Here is a 23,927-nt window from a genome sequence, read left to right as displayed (position 1 = left end):
CTATAACTGCAGTTCTCCTAACGACCACAGGTGTCACTGTAGTGCAGGGGTATTCAATTTCTGTTGAGTGTGTGAGAGGGAGAGGGGATTTAATTGGTTGATGTATTGAATATCTGCATGACGGAAACAACCAGACTGCAACCTGCTTCTCCGAAAAATTACAACATTAGGCTACTATAAGACTATTTAATCGTTCTCCGAACGTGACCCCTGCTGTAGTGTTTACGGACCTCACACATCTCATGTGATTCTCTTATTTTATACTCAGACTTTCTGCTAGAGAGCTTTGTACTGACTTCTTTTCACTTTGATAATCAGATAAATGTAATTTTCTTGATTATAATAGAAATAATTAGTTTTATTTTACAGATTATAAGCAGGACTTTAAATATTCTTGTAATAGTCTCGTCATGTTTGCCAGCTTTCTCTCAGTGAATCCGGGAAATAGAAACTGACCGGACAGATTAGTCACAGGGTTGTTATGTCATTCTGTTGTTTGCTGAGCAGTTAAAGTCAGACACACCTGTGCTGCTGTTCAGTGGACAGAGGTAAAGGGAAGGATTCTTTTTAACGTCCTTTCTTTGTATTTCATTTATGTAATTTATCTGGTTTATTTATTGAGAATTTGTTGTCAACTTGAATGTTTTGCTCCTTACAGGAGCTCCTTGTAGCAGGGAGGCTGGACGGAGACTTTCAGTTTTGTTTCTGGCTCAGATTGCTGCTGTCAGATTGCTGCTGTCAGATTGCTGCCGTCAGTTTACTGCCGTCAGTTTGATCATGGCCACAGTGGAGGAGCCTCTGTCTCTGCTCAGTCTGGAAGAGGAGCTGACCTGCAGCATCTGTCTCAGTCCCTTCGACTGTCCGGTCAGCACTCCCTGCGGGCACAACTTCTGCCAAGAATGCCTGCTCACCTCCTGGAAGGACTCCTTCAGCTGTCCTCAGTGTCGCACCGTATTCCCCACCAAACCGGAGCTGAAGAAGAACACGGTCCTCACCGCCGTGGTGGAGGCCCTCAACATCAGGATCAGTGGCTGCAGAGCCCCCAGCCTGCTTGGAGAGAAGAAGAAGAAGAGCGTGATCCGCTGTGATACCTGCATGGAGGCTGAGGCGGCGCAGACCTGCCTCACCTGCATGGCCTCCTTCTGCGAGGAGCACCTGCGCCCACACCGGGAGAACCCCATCTATAGTCCCCACCAGCTGAGCGAGCCTGACGGTGATCTTTTGGAGCGCATCTGCCCGGACCACCACAAGCTGATGGAGCACTTCTGCAGCCAGCATGCCCGTCTAATCTGCAGCCTGTGCCTCCAACAGACCCACAGAGGCTGCAGCTTCATGTCTCCTGAGGAGCAGAGGAACCAGAAGGAGGTGAGCCTGAAAACATCGTCCAGGCCCCACAATGGGCCATTCATGCATAAACAGAGATAACAAAGACTTTTTATTTTAACTCATATTTGAAACAGATGAATAACTTTTAGAAAACCAGCCCTCCTGAAGTGTTAAAGACAGAAATCACCAGATGTTTACATTTTGTCTTGTGGAAGCATTACTTTAAAGTCAATTCTCTGAACCCTTGAACCCCCGAATTAACTTGGCCCTTCTTGTGTGTCTGTTTATAGTCCGAGCTGAGAGGACAGTTGGGTTTGCTGGAGGGGAAGATAACAAAGAATGAAGCTGTTGTATCTCAAATGATGGCTGTGCAGACCAAGCTAAAGGTAAACAGAGCATCTTCAGTGACGTTCTCCTCTGTAAAGTCCTTTTCTGTGTACCTGCCTTGTTTCTGATCTCGTTCGGGATGCTCCTCCTGCAGGACTCAGCGACCAGCAGGAAGAACATGGTGGCGGCAGAGTACCAGCAGATGCAGGAGCTGTTGGCCCGGGAGGAGCGTGATGCTCTGAGCACTGTGGACGGGAGGTGGAGACAGGTCAGGCCAAAATCAAGGACCTGGTGAAGAAGTTCACAAAGAATATTGAAGACATGAGTAAAGCCAAAGACGAATCCGCAGCTGCTGAGTCAGTCCCAAACCATGACCTTCCTACAGGTAAGACGATCCATGAGTTACATGTTTTAAATGTCACTCTAGATACAGATTTGGTGAATCTGGTGCCCAGACTCTCTGAAAAATGGCTTCCTTCAGATGTGTGGGGTCCAGGCTGACTCTCTGGAAGAAGTCAGAAGACAATGTGTTGTGTTATTTGCGTGTCAGTACATTTTTGCACCTCGAATGTTCCATCAACACAACTCCTCCAGGTATTCCTGCACTCTCTGAAGGTGACCTGTGGAGATAAAGGCCCGGGTCTTCCAGCAGGACTGTGTTTCCCGTTTCAACAGCCTGATCAGAATCATTACAGTGAGGCTCAACTGTGACAAACTGGCTCAGTGTATGTGCTGACATTCACAACACAAACTGTGTTCACCTGGTGAGCAGGCTGCATGGTGGGAGTAGAAACATGACTCCCTTCAAGTCAATGAGACAGTTGTCTAAGGTACGACCTCGGTATTCACCCGGAAGAGCTGGAAGAAGTGTCCGACAAGAGGGAAGTCTGGGCGTCCCTGCTTAGATTGCTGCCCCACAGATAAGCGGTTGAAGATGGATAGATGGATGGATGGTCACGAGTTTATTAGTAAAGTCACTCATATGTGGAAGTCAGCAGGATAAATCGGCCTTTGTGATCTTCTTGTGACTGTCCAGACTGTCTCCAGTGTCGTTAATTTAAGTGCACATCTTGAATCAGCTCCTGTGCTCCCTCCTCTCAGGCTGCACCTAAACTTCCTGAAGCTGTGAACTTTGACCCTTACACCCCTCAAATCAACCTGGACTCCAAGAAGGTGAAGGCAGCGCAGGTCTTTGCAGCCACCCTGAAGGAGCATCTGACTGAGATCTTTAAGCAGCCTGTTGAAGCCAGACCTCCACTGCTGCACAAACCAGGTGAGGATGCAAGCACAGTATGTTCACTGTTCACTTTAATGATGCAACAAGAACGTGTGTTGAAGCCTCTGGTGTTTTATTGTGTTGCAGAAATTAACACTGAAATTGTTGCACCTGGTGAGTTGTTTCATGTGGGGATTGGTGGAAATGAGAATCCAATCAAATCATTCATTTGCTCAAATCAGTGCTGCGTTTGTGGTGATGGGAGATTTCAGTTCAAAGTCACATCAATCAATAAATGACACTGTGATACTTCTCAGCTGAACGACCCTCCTTTTCCCCCGGGTTTGGCTCTGAGAGTGTCCACGGTTCTTTTTACCGTGGACACCCTATATACCCTGGTATGTTTATATGTCCCACACACAGTTTACATCAGCATTAGGTTCAAAGAATAACATGTTCTTTTACCTGCTGCCTCTTCAGAGCCACAGTGGTTTCAATGTAATCCTCGAGTCCCTCAGCCCGTCAACACAGGACCTCAACACAAACCTCAGAAAAGTAAGAAAACAGGTTATTTATTGTTTCATTAGTCAGCTTATGTGACATTTATTTGAAATGGGTGCAGCTTCCATAGAGCAGCATACCTCTGTGCACCACCCAGCATCATCTGAACCAAACAGTGATGACAGTCATTGAGCCGTTTGTCCTGACAATCAAGTCTGACTGAATCACACCCACATGAAGCATGTCATCTGAAGATGATTAATGTCTGACATATGTCTATGTCTATGTCTTCAGAAACCCCTAAAAAGCCTGTCCAGTTGCCTGATGAAAGCCCGGCGAACGATGCTCTGAACCACTCCAGGGAACCCCTGTATGATTTTGGAGTCCAGCTTCCTCCAACTCGACCAAAATGCAGTCCAGGTAGGCTGATTGAAGTGACTCTGAAAGGTTTATTGTTATTATCATTATGTGGCACTCGAGGTTTATGAACACAGACAGCTAACAAGCCATAAACATTCAAATGCTCGAGTGGAGCCAGAAGGGATCAATAATGGCTCTATAGCAGAAATCCACTCATTTGCAGCCGGTCACATCACCAGAGAACTAACTTCAGACAAATATGAACTTGTGCAAGTCAAGTAAGTCTCAATTTGCAGTAAATATAGTAAAATGTTTAGTTTTTTGTAAATTTGCTATACACAACATGCCTGCCTCTTGTAATCTCAAACATGATAATTCTACAGCAGGGTGAATTTCTAAGCAGCTCACCAGGTCTTCAACAGGTCTGCAACACACTCTTGCTCTGCCTCCGTCTTGGAGTCCAGGTTGATTGGAGGGGTCGAAGGGTCACATGCTATGGTTTAGAAATGTTTATTGAAGCCTGTGAGAGAAATACATAAGTTGGTTGTCTTGGTGCTGCCAACCAACGTAGGGACACAAGTGACAGCAGGGAAAGGCACAGCCGATCACATGATCATATGTGTTACCGTAGGACCAGGGCCCCTTGATATATCCGAGGGGCTTTGGGTAGCACCAACAACAAGTAGAAAAGAATGGAATTTAACCCTTCCTGCGCCCAATGAGAATCTGTTTTTTTTTTTGGAGGGGATCAAAACATTGGAGGGGACAATTTAGTAATCACTGGACATTAGTGGGGACGCGTCACCTCCATCCATGCTAGAACTACGCCCTAAACGATGAGAGAAATAAACATATCTTGGTAAAGGAGGTGTCAGGTCAGACCCTGGGCTCAGACAGGGAGAGCACACACAAAAGAGGTTTGTCTCTACATGCTGAAGGCTACTCTGAGCCTCGGCCCTCTCTGTGCTCACTCAGGTCACATCACCCAGCACCACAGATCAGTTCTTTCCTTTGAGTTTATGACAAGTGACTCTTTCTGTCTTCTCTTCTAGAACCTGTGGACATGAGCCCAAACATAACATCTGCTGAAAAGAGAACTGAACTTCTGAAGTGTAAGTGCAGCAGGTGTCCTCGTCTCACACAGTAACAGCAGCTGTGGTTGTTGTTTTAATGGCCCCCCTGTCCCCTGTCCCCTATCTCCTGTCCCCTGCAGATGGAACCGTGCTTACTCTGGATCCAAGAACGGCCCATAAGCGCATCTCACTGAGTGAGGGCTTTACCAAGGCGTCTGTGTCCGATGAGCACGCAAACTACCCCGACTGCCCCCAGCGCTTCACCGTCTGCTCCCAGGTGCTCACCACCAAAGGGTTCTCCAGGGGGCGCCACTACTGGGAGGTCCGAATGAGTAGCGACAACTTCATCGGGATCGGCTTGGCGTACGGCAGCATCGACCGCAAAGGTCCCGCCAGCCGGCTGGGCCGCAACGCCCAGTCCTGGTGCATCGAGTGGTTCAATGTGAAGCTGTCGGCGTGGCACAACAGCAGCGAGAAAGTCCTGGTCAATCCCAACCCGAAGCGTGTGGGCGTGCTGCTGGACTGTGAGGAGGGCATGGTGAGGTTCTACAATGTGGCTGACAGAGCGTACCCCTTCCACTCCTTCGTGTTCCCGTTCGCTGAAGCCGTCTATCCAGCCTTCTGGATTTTCTCCAGTGGTTCGTCCATCAGTTTGTGCAAGCTGCAGGCGTGAGGGGCGGAGCAGCACGGAGGCTCTTTGTTAGCTAAGAAAACACAATGGGTGGGTGGGGATGAATGATTATATCTGAGGTATTAGTGCATCTATAAATCAAGAAAATGAAGGAACAGGTGGTGGTTATTCGGTCCAGTCTGCAGATATGTGCAGGTCCAGCAGGTCTCCCAGTTCGAGCCTGACTGATATCGGATATCTGGGAATATCAATATTGATACGTTGGTCGACATTCTGTACATACATTTGTGCTCCAATGTAGCGACATGTCAGCCGGGCTCCAGCTAGAGTTGTTGATGCGGACGAGTGCTACCAACGCTAAACCACGGATCGACTAAAAGATCCGTCTTTACTGTACGTCAGAATCAAAGTCGGCTAACTCAGTTAGCCTTCGTGCTAACGCTGAAGCCCAGAGTGACCTACAGAGTTCAGATATGGCGCCTTATTTCACGCCAGTATTTCTGCACCTGGTCTTAATGTATAAAGTGGACTCTGTCGTTACAATGGGGACTTTGGATTTGGGATGTTAGGGGTTTTTTTACTGCGTTGATTATATCTTCCACCATCCTACATCAACCAGAGCTTCCTGCTTCTCTCTGTTTACTTCAGTTGATTTGTTCTGTGAGCAACTAAACAATAAATCATTGTTCTTTGTGTCAGAGGTTACGTTTCTGGGTCATTCTACGAAACGGGTGCCATTTCCACTCTGCAATTTGTAAAATTTTCATCAAGGCTAAGAGTTTTTTTTAGAAATCCTCTTTATAAAAGACATGTTAAACCTTCAGAAAAATGTGTTTTCCCACCTCAGGCATATAATCCTTATTTATATTATCCTTTTAATTCAGACCTGGGGGTCATTCTTGCACCACCCCGTCACAGACAATTTGTGTACAATTTGACTTGTAATACATTAAATAGTTGTTTTAAATCAAATGCTTTCCTATAAGTAAACTGTCCTTTTTTAGGATACTAATAAGTTTAGTCTTGTTATTTAATTATTATTTATTAATTTTAAGAGTTTTAGTCTTGAAATATGGTTTTGACATGACCAGAGCTTCAGTTTCTAAACAAAAAACACTATTTCACTATATATTATCAAATGAACGTTGCATTTATTGAACAGTCCAAGAAGTGAGAGCATTATGACACATTCATTTATAGAGCATTTCACTCTCCTTTCACATTTTTTTAAAGAAAATTACACTGTGACGGAGTGGTAACACACGTGACGGGGGGGCAACTCATGTGACGGGGTGGATTTCTTATGGGTATCAATGTGGAAATAATCATAAAAACATTCAAATTCATGTATCTATGTTATTTTGATTAAAATAGTCTACTCGAATAACCATTACAATTAAATTAAACAATTAAAACAGAGAAATGTAGGCCATTTAAAATTGAAAAATGTATTGCAAAACCTATTAATTGTCACGACCTGGTGTTTATTTATGGTTTAGTTTTCCTTGTTTGGGTTTTTAGTTTAATCTGTGTTTAGTTATTGTTATTTTCCTGTTGTTCTAGTGTTTTGTTTAGTTGTGTCTTGTGCTTCTTGTTTTACTTTGATAGTCCTGACCCCCTGTGCATTGTCTGGAGTTTTGCTTCCTGTGTTTTCCCTCCTTGTGTGATTACCTGCCCTGTCCTAATGTGTGCCACCTGTGCCTCGTTGTCTTCCCTGGTCCCTTTGTATATAGTCTGTGTCTTCCCCTCTGTCTTTGCTAGTCTGCCTCTTCTGGTGTAGGGTTTGTTTCGTTCCATGTGTCATTCCAAAACACAGGAAGTAAAACTCCAGACAATGCACAGGGGGTCAGGACTATCAAAGTAAAACAGGAAGCACAAAACACTAGAACAACAGGAAAATAACAATAACTAAACACAGATTAAACTAAAAACCCAAAACAAGGAAAACTAAACCATAAATAAAAACCAGGTTGTGACATTAACAGTGTCTGAAACTCTGATAAAAAAATTATAGTAATTGATAAAATAGCAAGAATAAAAATTTGATGCCATGATGGAGACATCTCTATCTGCAAATATTTTATTATTATCATTATTCTGTAGTGAGTAAAATGAATTGATGAATTGGTGTTGTTGAGTGAGTTTGTGAAAAGCTAGTGAGTGAATGGATGAGAGAGAGAAGACCAAAACAAATAAGTTAAAAAAAGATATATTAAATTAAAAACACTAATAATATATGCTATTGAACTTTCCTTCATGGATATTAACCTACAGGTTGTGGGCTCCAATTAACTAGTTTTCTAGTTTAGATTGCATGTAATACCACCCCGTCATAGTAAAAAATGTGACAGGGTGGTAAATTTCAACCTTAAATGGCTGCAGTTCACCATGTGGTCAGCTAGCTAACTTAGCATATGTACTTTTCAACTTGAAATATGATCTTCTTTTCATTAATACTGGAAAAAAAGTGATAAAAAACTGTTTTCCCTATCAATTCCACGTGACAGGGTGGTGAGGTTAAGCTCGACGGACCCTGTCTAAAATACAAAAGCAACAAATAATCAACAAAAAATGAGGTGGGAACTTGCCTGCTTTTGAATTTTGCTGGTCCAAAGGCTTAAGTGATGTCACCTCTTTTTTTAAAATGTCATTTAAAGGAACAGTACATTTTTTATAGACAGACAGGGAATGAGTGACAGGGTGGTAAGACAAACTGAGGGACGCACAAAAATCCTAACATTTTTTATAAAATTAATGCTTTTATTAAGAATTTATATCATTTATAGTATCAGGGACATCTATTTAATTCTGAAAATGACAAATGTTTGATTTAAATTTTTGTTGTTTTTGTTGAAATGTTGGATGCAAAGTCTATGTTGGCCATTGCGGACATGGCAAAAATGCCACTATAAATTAAAAAATGATTAAAAATTATATCTCATTGTTTTGAAATAGCATTAATTCATATATTGTGTGATTAAGGAGACTTTAATTAACAAATATAAACTGTAGAAGATGCAGATTGATATATTTTTATAACTTTTACATTGCATCAAATGTTGAGGACTCAAATGGCACCCGTTTGGTAGAATGACCCTTCTGCTGTACACTGTTCATTGTATCATTGCATCTTAATCAACAATGATTAAAATGATTATCAGTAAAAAGTCTCTGTCTGATATTGATCTTTTTTTAAAGAAGCTACAGCTCATAAAAATGTTCTTCATCCATCTTATCTCTATATATATATATATAATACTAGCGTTAGCATGCTAGCTTTAACTTAGCTACTAAGCTCACAATGAAAAGCTACTACTACAATCAGAGTGTATTTTAGCGGTGTCAACATTAGCATGTATGCTGCCAGCTAGCTGTAACTTAGCAACATGCCATTGACATTGCTGTGTGTCATTAGCTGATATTAACAACAAGCTAAATGTAACAATGAACCCAAAGCATCAATTTATCCATTTAGCCTGTGTTTTGGTAGCGGCTAGCTGTAAGCTACATCGGTCTTGCCTCATATTGTTAGTGGATAATTTCCAAACAACAACAAACCACACAACTAACCAAATAGCAGGAATATGAATGCTAGTTTAGTGACAACAAATGCAAACTAACCCAAGCTAGCTGTATGCTACACACTGAAATTGTTAATGGGTGATTTTCGACAAACAAGACAACTTACCAAATAGAAGTTCAATCGCAGGGAACTTAGCTGAGCTTAGCTGAGCTTAGCCAGCTAGCTGTAACTTAGCTACACTGCATAGGTGTTGTTGATATTGTTCAATCCAACTAGCGTGCTAATAATACTCAGGTGCATTGTATAATGACACACAGGTGTGTCACAGAGGATGCTATAACTGCAGTTCTCCTAACGACCACAGGTGTCACTGTAGTGCAGGGGTATTCAATTTCAAGTTGAAGAGGTCCAGTTAGAGAAAATTATATATATATATAAATAATATATAATAATATAATATTCATACCTTTGCTAGGAGATTTATATATATATATATAATCCTTTATATGGTTTGGCAGTACAATACAGTACAATTTAAAACCTTTGACAATATTTTTGTCACATAATATACAGCTGTAGAATGTTCTATCATTAATTACATAAAGGTGTAATGTAAAGGGGAAAGGAGGGGGTGTATGTTGTTACATAATGTTATTAATGTATAACCATGTATGTTCATCACAATGCTGGAAACACTATCACTTCAGACAAAGTTTTTCTTTAATTTACTTAACTTGAACAATACTTTGCTACATATCCACCTCTAGATAACATAATTTATGCCAGCTAAATTTTCAAATCTCATGTCCATTCAGTATGCTTGAAATAATCTGTAATCCTGTGTTTGGGTCCTCTCCTCCTCATCCTCCTCCATCCAATGCTGGTTATTGAGCCCTGTACTAAATTCTGAATGCACTGATGTTCCAGGTGTCGGGGTGAAAATCCCCTTGTTTCCTTCTGATCACCCCCTGAATTAGTTTGTAAGGAAGGAGCGGATAAATTCTGGTCTCAAAATTATAATTTATTAAACAATGAGGCAAATTCTGAGTCGCAGAGCTCTGGGTTGTTGCACACAAAGAACCAAACAAGAACAACACAAGAACAAACAACCACACAGCAACAACGAACAATGCAACAACAACTGGACATGGAATTCACACATTGATATACCCCATGGGCGTTCCTGCCTGCCGGCCCACAGGGGCATCTACCGCCCCCCTGCAGACCCTGGTTCATACAGCAACTAGACCATTAGTGTTTACTGCCAAATAAGGTAAAACTCCAATTCCTTAAATCTCATAGGTTGTGAGTCCAATCACAATGGGGTGACCATAAACTGGGTACTCAGGAGAAAAACACATTCCTTTAGAATCTGGCTTTTATCAGGTCAAAGGTGCTGCTGTCGTTAGTCTGAATTTATGACCATCTCGTACCAACCGGAGCTCTCTCCAGAGAGCAGAAGAACAACTAATCTCATCTGCCACAGCCTGAACTGCAGAAAACAAAGTTATATGACACACTATGAAATTACTTATTAATACATTCAGTATCCTCGAATTACTTTGATTTTCTATAAAATTTCCTAACACATAAATCACATTATTACGCGCTAAACACATATAAACATGAATACTTATATATCTGAACACACTGCATGTTAACACCATGCAGAATAAATTCTTTCACCCAACACAGGTCACAGAAACTGTGGCTGCAGCTTTCTTTCATGCACAGTTACAGCAGAACAAAGTGCTGCGTGTGTGAGAGGGAGAGGGGATTTAACTGGTTGATGTATTGAATACATGACGGAAACAACCAGACTGCAACCTGCAACTCCCAAAAATTACAACATCAGGCTACTATAAGACTATTTAATCGTTTAATCGTCGTGTAACCTGCAACTTGTATTGTAGTCGCAACCACCTGGAATGCCCAGATTTGATTGGCTGAGAGTTGTCACGTGGGATGGATAAACTCGTATGCAATTGGTCTGTGCGTTTCCTCATGCGCTAAGCCACTACCGTAAAGTCAATGAAAGCTGCGTCAGGTTTTAAAGAATAACCTGCTGTTTGGACTATAAGTTCGGGTCCGTATGGGACGGCTTCTGGGTCCGGACCCGGACCGCGGTCCGCCATTTGCTGTAGTGTTTACAGACCTCACACATCTCATGTGATTCTCTTATTTTATACTCAGACTTTCTGCTAGAGAGCTTTGTACTGACTTCTTTTCACTTTGATAATCAGATAAATGTAATTTTCTTTCTTATAATATAAATAATTAGTTTTATTTTACAGATTATAAGCAGGACTTTAAATATTCTTGTAATAGTCTCGTCATGTTTGCCAGCTTTCTCTCAGTGAATCCGGGAAATAGAAACTGACCGGACAGATTAGTCACAGGGTTGTTATGTCATTCTGTTTGCTGAGCAGTTAAAGTCAGACACACCTGTGCTGCTGTTCGGACAGAGGTAAAGGGAAGGATTCTTTTTAACGTCCTTTCTTTGTATTTCATTTATGTAATTTATCTGGTTTATTTATTGAGAATTTGTTGTCAACTTGAATGTTTTGCTCCTTACAGGAGCTCCTTGTAGCAGGGAGGCTGGACGGAGACTTTCAGTTTTGTTTCTGGCTCAGCTTGCTGCCGTCAGTTTGATCATGGCCACAGTGGAGGATTCTCTGTCTCTGCTGGGTCTGGAAGAGGAGCTGACCTGCAGCATCTGTCTCAGTCCCTTCGACTGTCCGGTCAGCACTCCCTGCGGGCACAACTTCTGCCAAGAATGCCTGCTCACCTCCTGGAAGGACTCCTTCAGCTGTCCTCAGTGTCGCACCGTATTCCCCACCAAACCGGAGCTGAAGAAGAACACGGTCCTCACTGCCGTGGTGGAGGCCCTCAACATCAGGATCAGTGGCTGCGGAGCCCCCAGCCTGCTTGGAGAGAAGAAGAAGAAGAGCGTGATCCGCTGTGATACCTGCATGGAGGCTGAGGCGGCGCAGACCTGCCTCACCTGCATGGCCTCCTTCTGCGAGGAGCACCTGCGCCCACATCGGGAGAACCCCATCTATAGTCCACACCAGCTGAGCGAGCCTGTTGGTGATCTTTTGGAGCGCATCTGCCCGGACCACCACAAGCTGATGGAGCACTTCTGCAGCCAGCATGCCCGTCTAATCTGCAGCCTGTGCCTCCAACAGACCCACAGAGGCTGCAGCTTCATGTCTCCTGAGGAGCAGAGGAACCAGAAGGAGGTGAGCACGGTTTATATTGTTCCCATCTGAAAAGGTTTTCAAGTTATTTACATTCTGAAAGAGTCTTTTTACTCCACATTACTGTGGAACTTCCTGTCAGGGTTCACTGAGTAAGGTGGAGGACCTTCAGGGACTGATGAGGAAACGTTCCCTTCAAGTCATCTTACATGTCATGAAATAACCACCAGCAGATGTTCTCAGGTTCACGGCAATTCCTCAAAATGTCCCAAAAAAAAATCTACAAAATAATCTTATGGACGCATCAGGGAAAGGATCCTGGAATGTAGTGTTTTGGAATGTTCCCTCAGGTGTCATTGTGTCAAATTGGAGAACTATAAAGGTTCCTTTAAAGGTTCCTTAAAAGGTTTTACAAAGTAACGTTTCATAGAGCAGATGATAGAGGCGCAAGAACAACAACAAAACGTGACCCCTGTCCTGAAGCTGCATCTGTCTCTGTAGTCTGACCTCAGAGAGAAGTTGGCTTTGCTGGACGGGAAGATTAAGAAGACCGAGGCCGTGATGTCTCAGGCGACTGAGATGCAGAGCAGGCTGAAGGTACGTTTCACTAGGACACAAACGGACACAAAGTTCTGAAGTATTCACAACTAATCAGAATAACTCGTCTCACAGGAGGCAGCTGACCAGAGGAAGGCGGCGCTGGCGGCTGTGTATCAGCAGATAAGGGACCTGCTGACTCAGGAAGAGGTCAAGGCCCAGAGCGAGGTGGAGAGTGAGCTGGAGGCTGGTCAGACCAAACTCCGTGAGTGTGTGAAGCATTTAACGCACAACAACGAGAAGCTGAGGAAGGCTGAAGGGAACATCACCAGTCTGTTGACTCAGTCCCAAACCTCGGCCTTCCTGCAGGTGAAACTCCGTCACAGAGGTGAAGCCGGGACCTGGTCCCAAAAAACAAAGCGTCTTCAGTGTCCTCTGCTCTCCACAGGCTTCATTTGAGATGCCCAAAGCCCTGAAGTTTGAGCCTCAAGTCCCTCGAGTCAACATGGACTCCAAGAAGGTGCTGGCGACACAGACGTTTGCCACGGCCCTGAAAGAGAGTCTGACGGAGATCCTTCACCAGCCGGTGGAGGACAGGTCCCCGTTACTCACACCAGGCCAACCTGCAGGTACAGTAAGACGGCAGGTGCTACACTTCTATCATGAAAGCCGGTCATATCCATGACACACTTCCAAATCCACAAATGTGTCAAATACTGCAGTTCCACTAATGGCCACTTGATGGCAGGTATCAACAGTGAGTCAATCCAGCCACACATCCATGTTAAAGAGTCCAACAGTCCAGGAGACAAAATCTAGAAGTGGTCTGTCAGTTACTGTAATAGACAGAGGTTAGGAGCTTTTAGAACATTTCTGCGCTTCAGCAACAGTGATCACCACTTTAATTTAGCCATTGGTGAAAAAAGTTCAATTCTAAATGTGGTTCCAAATCCCCCGGAGCTGAGAAAACTGCAGTTCCTCAAGCGCCCACTTGAGGGTAGCTCAAAAAGCCGGTCAGTCCTCGTAGACCTGCATGTTAAAATGTCCTAACTCACCTGTTTCAGTTGGGTTCACATCAACCACATGATCACTTCCTGTTGACCTTCCACAGGTAAAAAAGCAGAGTCAGCAGGTCCCGAGCGTGCAGGACAGAAGCCAGCACCTGGTGCGTTCAGCTCTATAACATATTCACATGTTAATATCCTAAAACGTCTTCCTCGGTGTGTTGAGTGTGTTTTATCACTTACAGCTGCCGTCTTTCTCCTTTCAGAACAACAGAAGAAGAGACGTACACGCAGGTCCAGAAGTCAAGGTCGCCCCCCCGTCCAGCCGGCCTTCCATACAGTCAACATGCCGCTCTTTTCCAACCTAGGGTCAGAGCCTGGCTGGAGCCCGGCCATCCATGAACGGAACCAGAGGCTCCAGCAGTTTCTAGCAGCACAAAAGACAAGTAAGAAAAAAACCTGACATCACGCACAGCATTCTACACACAGGCCACCGATGAACAGACAAAAGAACTTACCCTGTTCCTTCAGAGAGGGGAGGTTCTCTCCAGATTTGGTTCTCTGAATCAAGTGATTATAGTTTGGAGGTCAAAGGTCACCGTGACCTCACAAAACACATTTCTGGGTACATTTCACTATTAAACACTGTAAACTTCACACAATGAAGAAGATGATTACATTTTATTTTTAACTCTTAAGTAACACCAAGCAGCAGTTCCCCCCGTGGCCTCTGGAGGGCTCCTGTAGTGAGACAATCCCACTGACGGTAAAAACTGTGGACAAAGCTTCCGTGACGTCACCCACTTGTTTCTAAAGAACGTTTTAAAGCTCCGGGATGCTCCGACCGGGACCATGTTAGCAGCGTCCCAGTCCGCTGAAACACAGAAAAAGAAGGGGAGTGTGCGAGTGGAGCTGAGGCCGGCGGGCGAACTGTACAGAAACCTGCGGATGAAGTCATGGCCGCTCCATCCATTGTTATATACAGTCTGTGGTTTGGACAGCAGTAGCTGTATCTTGTGTCAGTGTCACACAAGCTGTTAGATCTCACTTTTAAGAATAATAAATATTATATTTGCCAAAACTAAACTTAAACATGTGGTTTAGCTCCTCTTCATATTAGCGCCCTCTAGGAGAATAGAATTTAGAGGGTTCTTCTAATAATAACCTGTGCACACTCGCGAGTCGGTCTCTCTAACATGATGAACAACCTACTAAAGAACATCTTTTACATATTTTCCTTCAGATCCGGTCTATGTGTGGCCCGGTGCTCCAGGAGGAACAAGGCCAGGAAGTGAGAAACCCAAGAAGAACCCTTGAAAGCAGCAAAACACCATCAGAAACCCAGGGTGGAGCCAGGAGGAGCAGCACCTGCTTCAGCCTGGACGCACACGTTTATCAGTCACATGACAGGAAATCAGAAACACAAACACAGCTGGAGTTTATATGAAAATATTTATGGGAATGTTCAAATCCAAAAGATCACCTCGTTACATTCATTTCAATCTAAATCAGCTGTTCTGTATTAACCCCCTCAGCTCTGTTTTAATGATTGTTCACAATAAAAGCTTCTTCCCCTCCTGCACACAGGGTCTGTGTGTTTATCAGAGGCCACATCAGGCCTCCCACCATCACCATCACTCCTACATGAATGGAATCATCATGTTTTTAGAATTTATACCTAATCATATTCAAATATACACTTATAATGAAAGCAGTGAATACACACAACACAACACAACGGAACAGAACGCTGAAAGCAGAGCTAATCATTTAATGTCAGCTAAGGACAGTGACACAGCTTCACTCTGTCTGTATAAACACTGCTGAGATCCAACACAAACCCAGCACACACACAGAGGATTTCATTAGCCACGCTAGCATCACTGCGAGGTCGTCAACACGTATGAATGGGTAAACACTGTTAGCGGAGTAAAGGTTGGAAAAGTGAAGGACGAGTGGACACAACATCTGCTCAGATGGCACAAAATCAAAATTTAACTGGTGCATTCAGACAGTTTGAGTCCGATTTGTGATCTATGATCTTTTTATGCAGTTAGATTTGATCATAACATTGACTCCTATAGAGCCCCTTTTCTGAATTTATTAGAAAACAATATGAGGAAATTCAAACTTGAAAATTACACTGACATGTAGCTTGTTACATGTAGACCTCTCAGAGTGTCAGTGTGCTGTTTAAGGCATATTTTTGCAGGCTAACCAGGACGTTGGCATCATACCTGTTTTTCATTGGCTCTTTAAACTAAGAGAGACGAACAAATTTAACATAACCCTCAGAAAAATGACTTTAAATCACTTTATACCCAAATAATGTGACGTGTTAAATAACCTACAGCACTTCATGTTCCTGTAATATTTCTCGTTAGCAACTGCTGTTTTTAGAAGCATGAAAAAAACAACTTGTTGGACATTTATTGGTGTTATTGTGTCATCAGATCTAATGTGCTAACCACAGAGCTTATTCCAAAAAAACTCACTGAGCATGGCGGCACCGGAAAATGCTAAAATGCTGTTCTGGGACTTTTTCCTGCAGCACTCTATTATCATCAGACAGGAAAGGCCATCAAGGGACCGCTGCTGTGACATCACAACGCCTCCATCATCACACACGTTAAATCACCAGATTCTTGCTAACACACTTTAGCTCCTGCTGAGGGACCTCCAGTCCACTTAACAACCACAACAGCTAAGTGTTACATCCATTTATGTAAACTGGCAGGAAACGCATGGCTCCTCCTGTGGCTAAGTTAGCGCGTTAGCTCCAGAGAGACAGGCTCTCCTTTGTGCATTCAGTTTTCAGTGGATCCATCAGGATTGGAAGCAGCTGAAGCAGAGACTAAAAACATGCGGCCCGAAACAGCAGAAAGCTGCTGAAAGACACTGGTGGATGACTTCCTGGCCCCGCAGCACAATTCACGTTACACACAGGTGTGTTTAAACTCTGATTCGAGTCAAACAGCAAGTTAGCATGTAGGAGTGTAGTGTGTGTGTAGTAATGATTAGCATTTTAGCACGCTATGCTAAGTTTAAGAGGAAACCGTAAAGTAACAAATTCTCATAATTCTCCCAAGAACTAGAACCAGCACTGCTAGCGTGGCTAAAACCCTCACAATAAACCTCAGTTACAGTTTAGCAAACCTGCGTATACAACCGTAGTAAACAAGGACGACAAAGGTTAAAGGTCAAACAGGTGTCTTTGAGCAACAACACGCGGAACCTGCTGAGGAGGTGCATATTTCAAACGGCGTTCAGGCATCAGGCGGCTAAAAAAATAAAAAAATAAATCCCTGCTCAGCAAGCTGGCCGACAAACAAAGCATCCTTCACAGAGTATGGCCTCATTCAGACCCATCACTAGTCACAAGAGAGGACAGTAAATATAGAACAGACTACAGAAACACTGTGTTTAGAGTGCCCCCTGGTGGCGACTCAACGGGACTAAAGTAACAAACATGTAACAGCAGAATCTCATCAGCAGGTAACGTCAACGTCTCTGGTATGTACGCTTCATAGGCAGTGTAGGGTTAATGTCAGTGTAAGTGCCAAAACAGTGCAACACAACAACATGTAAACAGCAGGAAAAGAAGAGGAAAAACCAAAAGGCAAAATTAACCCTTTCAAAATAAAGCTCGTCCACTCGTCGACGACACGCTGCTGCTCTCTCCATAACAAAACTGCAGAAACACACACACACACACACACACACACATTCTGTTTCTCTCTTATTTGTGCTTTTTTGTGGAGTGTAAATTTAGATTCTAGATAAACAGGACTGCTCCTACACCTGCACCACCTGCTGAGTGTGTAAACATGGCTTTAACCTCTTAAAAATGGCTCCCTGACACCTGCACTGAGCACTCAGTCACAATAAATACAGTAGAGTCGACTATGGCACAAGAGATCAGTGCAAATAAACAGCAGTCTTCCTACAGCGACATCCACCTCCTCCACCTCCTCCTCACCTGCCTGAGCTCGGGGTTACAACACATGGGGGGGAGTGTGTAGACAGGACAACAACAACTCCAACACAATCTGTCCGCAGACGTCTGTTCTCAGCGCTATGATCGAGTGTAATGCACAACGGGGATTAATGTTGCTGAAAAAGGAGAAAGGGATCATGGGAATTTCAGATCACACGATGTCTGCGGCGTCATGCGCGAGCAGAGGCCGGCCCCGGGGGCCTGGGCGAGTCGTGAGGGGTGGGGCTCTCCGTCTCGGAGGTGCTGGATTCGTCGTCATCGTCGTCCGTCTGCTCGGAGCTGTGGTACAGCATGAGGGCCTGGGTCTTGTGGGTGATGGTGATGGTGCAGGGGCCCTGCGCCCACGGCTCCCCGTCCACCTGCATGGGCATCTTGGAGCTTTTCAGAACCAGCTGGGGGAGGGTAAAGACACACGGAGTGTGATGTCAGAGGCAACACTGTCTCCTCAGGAAAGCCTCTGCTCTCCTGTTTTTGCTTTAGATTTAGAAAATCATCTGTGGATCTTATTATCAGGCCGATTCAACCTCAGACAAACGTGGAACTTTTTACACTGTGCCAAAAAGAAGAAAAACAACGGGACAATTCTCAATCCCCTCAGTGTCCCCTCTTACAGCTTCCATAGGATTTAATTTAGTGAGCTGCAGCAGGTGCTGCTGATCATCAGTCGGTGATAAAGTGATCATCAGCAGGTGTACAGAGCTCTATAGAAGCAGACAGTTTAAAGTTTGCTGCTCCGCAGCGTTCAGTTGTGTGTTAACACCGTGTCAAGACGGAAAGACGGAAGCACGGGTGTTAGAGAAGCAGCTGCTGCTGCACGTCAGTCTGGAAAGACTTCTAAAACCATTTCACACTATTTGTTGAGTTCCTATTTGTTGAGTTCACCACTAAGTGGAAAACATTCACCTGTCAATCTTCACAGGAGTGGACGTCCCAGCAGAGTGAGTCCAAGATCAGACCGTGCAGTGATCAGAGAAGCTACATCTCAGAACCTGCAGCAAAACCACATCTGAACAAACCACAAGACCTGTGGAGCAATGTCCTACGCTCACCGTCAGGTCGCACACACTGTTCTTTCTTTTTGGCTTCATTAATAAAAAAATAATGGCACTAATATAAAGCTATATATATATGATGTTTTTACACAAAAAACAGAATTAAAAGAAGGCAGAGTAAGGCAGTTTGAACACGCCTTTAACTGTCAATAATCAGCCGTGCTGATTCTTGAAACAACAAGTATGGCTTCTAAACTGCACTTTACATGTTCAGTATGTGGAGAGCTTTAAAATAGTCAAGTTAAGCCCACCTGACCATGGACTCACACAGCTGCTGATAGCAGAAAGACTCGTCCCATCGCCCAACCCTGCAGCCCTGAGTTTTGTCTGTCAGGCGTGATGTGCTAAATAAAACCTTAGGCGTTAAATCTGTGAGTGTCCACTTGAGGCTGATCAATCCCCACAGACCTCCAGCAGAAATAAACACATTTACAGCCGGATACATAAACTGTGTTGATCTCTACTGGTGATTTTACAGTCACACTGTGTGGTTGTCATAGCAGCCACACAGGTGTACACCAGCGGCAGCAGCTCATTAACAAAATAAAGGCGGCGTTGTTGTTTAAAGACTTATAAGTCTCTGTAAGTCTGGTTGTTTGCAGCAGCTTCAGTGTTTGAAGGGTTAACAGTGGATTTACACTGAAGGGGCTGAGAAAGAACAGAGGGGGGGAATGAGCACACGCAGGAGCTGAGGAGCATGTGCTTCATCAGATTAGTCCATATTAGATTCTCTGGTGCTGCACAGAGGAAAACAACAGGCAGGAGTAATGTGCCTCCATCAGTGTCTATGCACACCTACTGAAGAAAACAGGAAGCTCTGAGGAACTGTGTGTGTGTGTGTGTGTGTGTGTGTGTGTGTGTGTGTGTGTGTGCGCGCCTCACCCTGACAGTGTGTGCCTGTCCCAGCCGCACAGGATTGGCCAGCTTGACCTGAATCTGGGCACAGTGGAAGGATCCGAACACGCCCACCACCTCCAGCAGACCATCATCCAGCCTGCAGAGTGACACAGGAAACCACAGTGCGGCTCACTTTCAGCTGCCATGGCAACCAGACGGATGTAAAACAAACACATCAAAAGCGAAGCTCTGAGAGGATCCTGCTTCCACCTGAGATTATTTCATAGACTTGGCTGTGTGTGTGTCTGACCTGGTAGGGGGGCAGGGTTCGTCTCCCATTCCGTCCCAGAGTCTGCAGCCTCCTCCCCAGTAACCAATGTTACAAACGATGATGCCCTCCAGACTGGGCAGCTCCACCCGCTCCCCATCCAGCTCCAGCTGTGGGAGGAAGGAACAAACACACCTGTACGGCCTGCACTCCTCACATCAATAATACATACACACACATATATTACATATATTATAAAACGGTCACAGAGAGTCTAACTGGACTGTGATGCTGCTAGCAGGGTGACGTCAGAGCCTCCCACAGGACTCAAAGAGCACTCCAGAAACCCTCGGGTGACGTCACAGATGTTCTGTCCATCAACTGTCTATGGTTGTAAACAAATTACATTAGAGAAAATAACTGATTTCTCCATATTTCTGTTCTGAACAGAGTAATATCTGTCCCCTTTGTCATGGCTTTCTTTTTCAGACTTCTTGAAAACCTTTCTAGGATGCTTAACCATAACTCCAGTAACCTGAGCGGTCAGTGGAACAGGGTCACTGCTGGTTGGTGATGATGTGACTGCTGATAGGAGCAGCACGATGAATTCTGGACTGTCCATCCATTTTCTACCGCTTATCCGGGGCTGGGTCGCGGGGGCAGTAGTCTAAGGGACACCCAGACTTCCCTCTCACGAACACTTCCTCCAGTCCCCAGGCCAGCTGAGAGACTCGAGTCTCTCCACCGCGTCCTGGACCTGGACCTTCCCCGGGGTCTCCTCCTAGTGGGACATTCCCGGAACACCAGGAGGTCCAGGAGGCATCCGAACCAGATGCCCGAGCCACCTCAGCTGGCTCCCCTCGATGTGGAGGAGCAGCGGCTCTACTCCGAGCTCCTCTCGGGTGACTGAGCTTCTCACCCTATCTCTAAGGGAGCGCCCAGCCACCCTTCGGAGGAAACTCATCCGTCGATCTACCGGTCAAACTACGTTCCTACTCTCACCTATGGTCATGAGCTCTGGGTAATGACCGACAGTATGAGGTCGCGAATACAGGCCTGTACAGATCTATACTCTCTGCTCAGACAAAACATAGACCGACAGCTACACAAGAGTTCCTCTGGGACAAGGTCAGTCAGCTGATCTCAACCCAACAGAGCTGCTGTTCACTTCCTGAAGGCAGAAAGACACAAACATGCAGCAAGCAGTCATTAAGTGCAAAGTGTTAAGGTCAGTCCCTTTTGTGTGTGTGTGATGTGTTACGTCTCAGAATCACTGCTGCTGTACAGAGGCCAGAAAAAGGATCCATATTCCAACATGCATGAACCTGACCTGCACCCTTAACCTGCTTCATCCCACGCACACGTACCTCAATCCTCTTATCCAGGTCTTTACATTCCTGCACTAAACAGTCTTTGGTCCCATACAGAAAGTAAACAGCCTGCAGAAGAAGAGAAGCAGACTTTAATGTGGTGACCATTTGCATTCTATTTCATTATTCAAATGGGGCTTTCAGACCTTGTTGATGATGCGGCTGGAGAAGAAGGAGGGCGTTTTCTCACGGTGTGCGTGGAAGTTGAGCGCCATCAGAGCGTCGGGTCCCACGGAGAAGTAGTTGTTCATGGACAGAACCTGAAGAAGAAAACGTCACAGCTGAGGGCTTCACTCGGCTGTCGGCGGCACACGACACAGAGGTCAGACTCACCTTTGGTTTCCGAAAGTAGACGCCTTTTGACGCGATCTGCACTTTCCACCTGAAAATCATCATCATCATCATCATCATCATCATTAGGAGGGTCAAAACAAAATAAAAAGGTTTCTGAAATCCACACGCTCCCGCCCCACTCACAGGATTACAACCAAAGAACTCCACACTGACCCACCTGTCCATTCTGACCACCTCCGCGTCCAGGATGTTACGGAGAACCTGCTCCACCGGGATCTCTCCGGCGTACCCCGCCCCCCAGCCCAAAGTGTTAGAAAGGTCATTTCCTGTCCCCAAAGGCAGGATGGTCACCCTCGGGATGAACTGGTCTTGACCCTGAAACAGCAGAGAAGAAGAGGAGGATCAGGTTTGTTAATAATGTGGCACAGATTAAAGGTGGAGACAAAGAGGACGGAGGCAACAACTCACCTTCAGCTTCATAGTGTCGATGGCATCCAGCACCCAGCCCACCGTGCCGTCACCTCCGCACACCAGCACACGCACGCTGCCCGGGGGAAGGAGGGTGCACAGCTGGAGGGCTTTGGAGGGAGTCAGCTCGGAGAGGTCGAACACCTGGAGGAAGAGGAGAGGCTGCTGTCAGTCATCTTATATAAAGAGAAGAAGAAGAAGAGTGACATCAGAAGCTGCAGGCTGACCTGCACCGGGTTGAGCAGGGTGCGAAACTCGCCCAGCAGAGCCTCCCCCATGTTGTTACCGCTACGCGTGTTAGCCAGGATTAACACAGGACTCCAGCCGCTGCCGCAGGAGGACCCCAGCTGCAGTAACACAAACACAGATTATAACCCAGCACAGAGGATGAGTGCTGCTGCAGACAGGTCCAGCACCTTGCTGTATTCATCCGGGTGCCTGCGGCGGAGCTTGTTGACTCTGTAGAGGTAGTGAGGAGGGATGATGAGGCTGTGGAACTCGCCCAGGTCACACACGTCTGAATCCGCCAGGCTGTCCATGCAGTCGTCGTGCACTGTGGTCTGACACCACACACACCTGGAGGAGGTCCAGAGGGACACGGAAAACACACTGAAGTCACCACTGTCAGGATGAGCAGCGCAATTTATCTGACAATATGGGATTAACGCAGCCTGTGCCAGAGAGCGGCAGCGGTGCATTAGAGCAAATTAAAGTCAGACTAAAGGCCGTGATGCTCCATTCTGATATGAAAACCTGGGAAGTGTAAAGCTTTTTACTTCAAACTATCTACCTGACTCTTAGCTCCTGGCTGTAAAAAGGAGGCACCAGTGGTCTTTTACGCACAAAGACAGCGGCTTTTACGCACTGGAAAGTGCTTATATCTTCTATCCACGCACCACCCACGCTACCTGAAGTCGCAGAGCTTCGGCTGGGTCCCACACTGCTGCTTGCAGACGGCACAGTAGCTGGCCAGAGGCACGTTTCCGCGGACCCAGCGGTGGTCCATGGCTCCGTCGGGGCTGGAGGGGGCCATGATCTCTTTACAGGTCAGGCTCCGGTCGGCCCGGCGCAGGCACTGCTCGTCGGCGCACACGCCGCAGCAGTCGCAGAAGGCTCCCTGCAGGATGTGCTGGGAGCAGACGCAGCAGTAGGTGGGCTTGTTGAACAGGTCCGTGTAGTGCCAGCCGTGCTTGCTCTTGCGGAAGAAATCTTTCATGTGCGTTTTCCGCTTGGTGCGCTGCGCGTTGCACCAGAGCGTGATGATAACCGGGACAATGACGGCCAGGGACGTCCAGAACAGCAGCGTCCACTCCTCCCGGGAGCCGCAGTCGTCCTGCGGCGGCGGCGGCACCGGCGCCGTCTCCTCCACCTGCGGCAACATCGCTGCTGCTGCTGCGGCTGCTGCTGCTGCGGCTCAACGGTGGCGCGAGGGATGGATGCTAACAAGCGGAAATCGGTAAAGAGGACAGAAACGACAGCGGCTGGAGACGGGACGGACGTTCCCCTGAGACACACATGTTCACACAAACACACAGGACGCGGCCACGGACACACACATTCAAATAACAACCAGCAACAACCAGCAGGACGACGACGTAACGCTGACACCACGAGCCGCCTTGCTAACGTTCGTCAGTGTTTACAAGTCTCACAGCTGCACATGCGCACATCCGGGACTGCAAGAAACAGGAAGTCCCCGTTCTTGAGTGAGGAAAAACTACAATAAATGGAAAATCTTATCAATTATAAGTAAAATCCTGATTCAACAACACACAAAAGACCATATTAAATGTCATAAATGTCATATTAAATACTCAAGTATTTGCATGCAGGTATATTTTAATCTTGAATCTGGTCACTGACTTTATAATATTAATATTCAAATGTATAAATGTTGTGAAAAATGTCAACTAAATATTTAAAAGAAAATCAATATTCATATT

At 45.5% G+C, this 23,927-nt stretch overlaps 2 protein-coding genes and 1 pseudogene across 3 annotated transcripts; 2 read left to right on the top strand and 1 right to left on the bottom strand.

Annotated features, from left to right (window-relative positions):
* The first annotated feature begins 466 nt into the window (after positions 1 to 466).
* On the top strand, positions 467 to 15,280 carry LOC114432105 (E3 ubiquitin/ISG15 ligase TRIM25-like). 2 transcript variants are annotated; one of them, XM_028399906.1, is made up of 8 exons: positions 467 to 548; positions 11,535 to 12,199; positions 12,659 to 12,754; positions 12,830 to 13,063; positions 13,143 to 13,323; positions 13,806 to 13,859; positions 13,965 to 14,144; positions 14,942 to 15,280. In XM_028399906.1, exons 2-8 carry the CDS (start codon positions 11,612 to 11,614, stop codon positions 15,013 to 15,015), a joined length of 1,407 nt encoding a protein of 468 aa, XP_028255707.1. In that variant the 5' UTR covers positions 467 to 548; positions 11,535 to 11,611; the 3' UTR covers positions 15,016 to 15,280. The 2 variants fall into 2 exon arrangements, with proteins under 2 accessions (XP_028255707.1, XP_028255716.1); XM_028399915.1 differs by lacking the exon at positions 467 to 548 and adding an exon at positions 10,976 to 11,424.
* Positions 659 to 6,135, top strand: LOC114432072 (E3 ubiquitin/ISG15 ligase TRIM25-like; annotated as a pseudogene).
* Positions 15,137 to 23,631, bottom strand: dgke (diacylglycerol kinase, epsilon). Its single transcript, XM_028399893.1, has 11 exons — positions 22,893 to 23,631; positions 22,401 to 22,560; positions 22,212 to 22,331; positions 21,985 to 22,128; positions 21,734 to 21,891; positions 21,556 to 21,604; positions 21,369 to 21,482; positions 21,220 to 21,291; positions 19,895 to 20,022; positions 19,630 to 19,741; positions 15,137 to 18,087 (listed from the first exon to the last, which is right to left on the bottom strand). Exons 1-11 carry the CDS (start codon positions 23,363 to 23,365, stop codon positions 17,866 to 17,868), a joined length of 1,752 nt encoding a protein of 583 aa, XP_028255694.1. The 5' UTR covers positions 23,366 to 23,631; the 3' UTR covers positions 15,137 to 17,865.
* Positions 23,632 to 23,927: the final 296 nt, after the last annotated feature.

The sequence above is a fragment of the Parambassis ranga genome, chromosome 1 (assembly GCF_900634625.1).
Source record: "Parambassis ranga chromosome 1, fParRan2.1, whole genome shotgun sequence".
NCBI classification, from domain to species: Eukaryota; Metazoa; Chordata; class Actinopteri; family Ambassidae; genus Parambassis; species Parambassis ranga.
Note: the sequence above shows the minus strand (reverse complement) of the source record. Positions and strands in the feature narration are given on the sequence as shown.

Bases quoted from the DNA above. Each gene is read 5' to 3' on its own strand.
- LOC114432105 (XM_028399906.1), top strand. From the start codon at position 11,612: ATGGCCACAGTGGAGGATTCTCTGTCTCTGCTGGGTCTGGAAGAGGAG. The intron at 12,755-12,829 runs GTACGTTTCACT...CTCGTCTCACAG, and splicing joins AGATGCAGAGCAGGCTGAAG to GAGGCAGCTGACCAGAGGAA. The intron at 14,145-14,941 runs GTAAGAAAAAAA...ATTTTCCTTCAG, and splicing joins TCTAGCAGCACAAAAGACAA to ATCCGGTCTATGTGTGGCCC.
- dgke (XM_028399893.1), bottom strand. From the start codon at position 23,365: ATGTTGCCGCAGGTGGAGGAGACGGCGCCGGTGCCGCCGCCGCCGCAG. The intron at 22,332-22,400 runs GTGCTGGACCTG...GTGTTACTGCAG, and splicing joins ACCCGGATGAATACAGCAAG to CTGGGGTCCTCCTGCGGCAG. The intron at 18,088-19,629 runs GTGAGGCGCGCA...ACCCTCCCCCAG, and splicing joins GACAGGCACACACTGTCAGG to CTGGTTCTGAAAAGCTCCAA.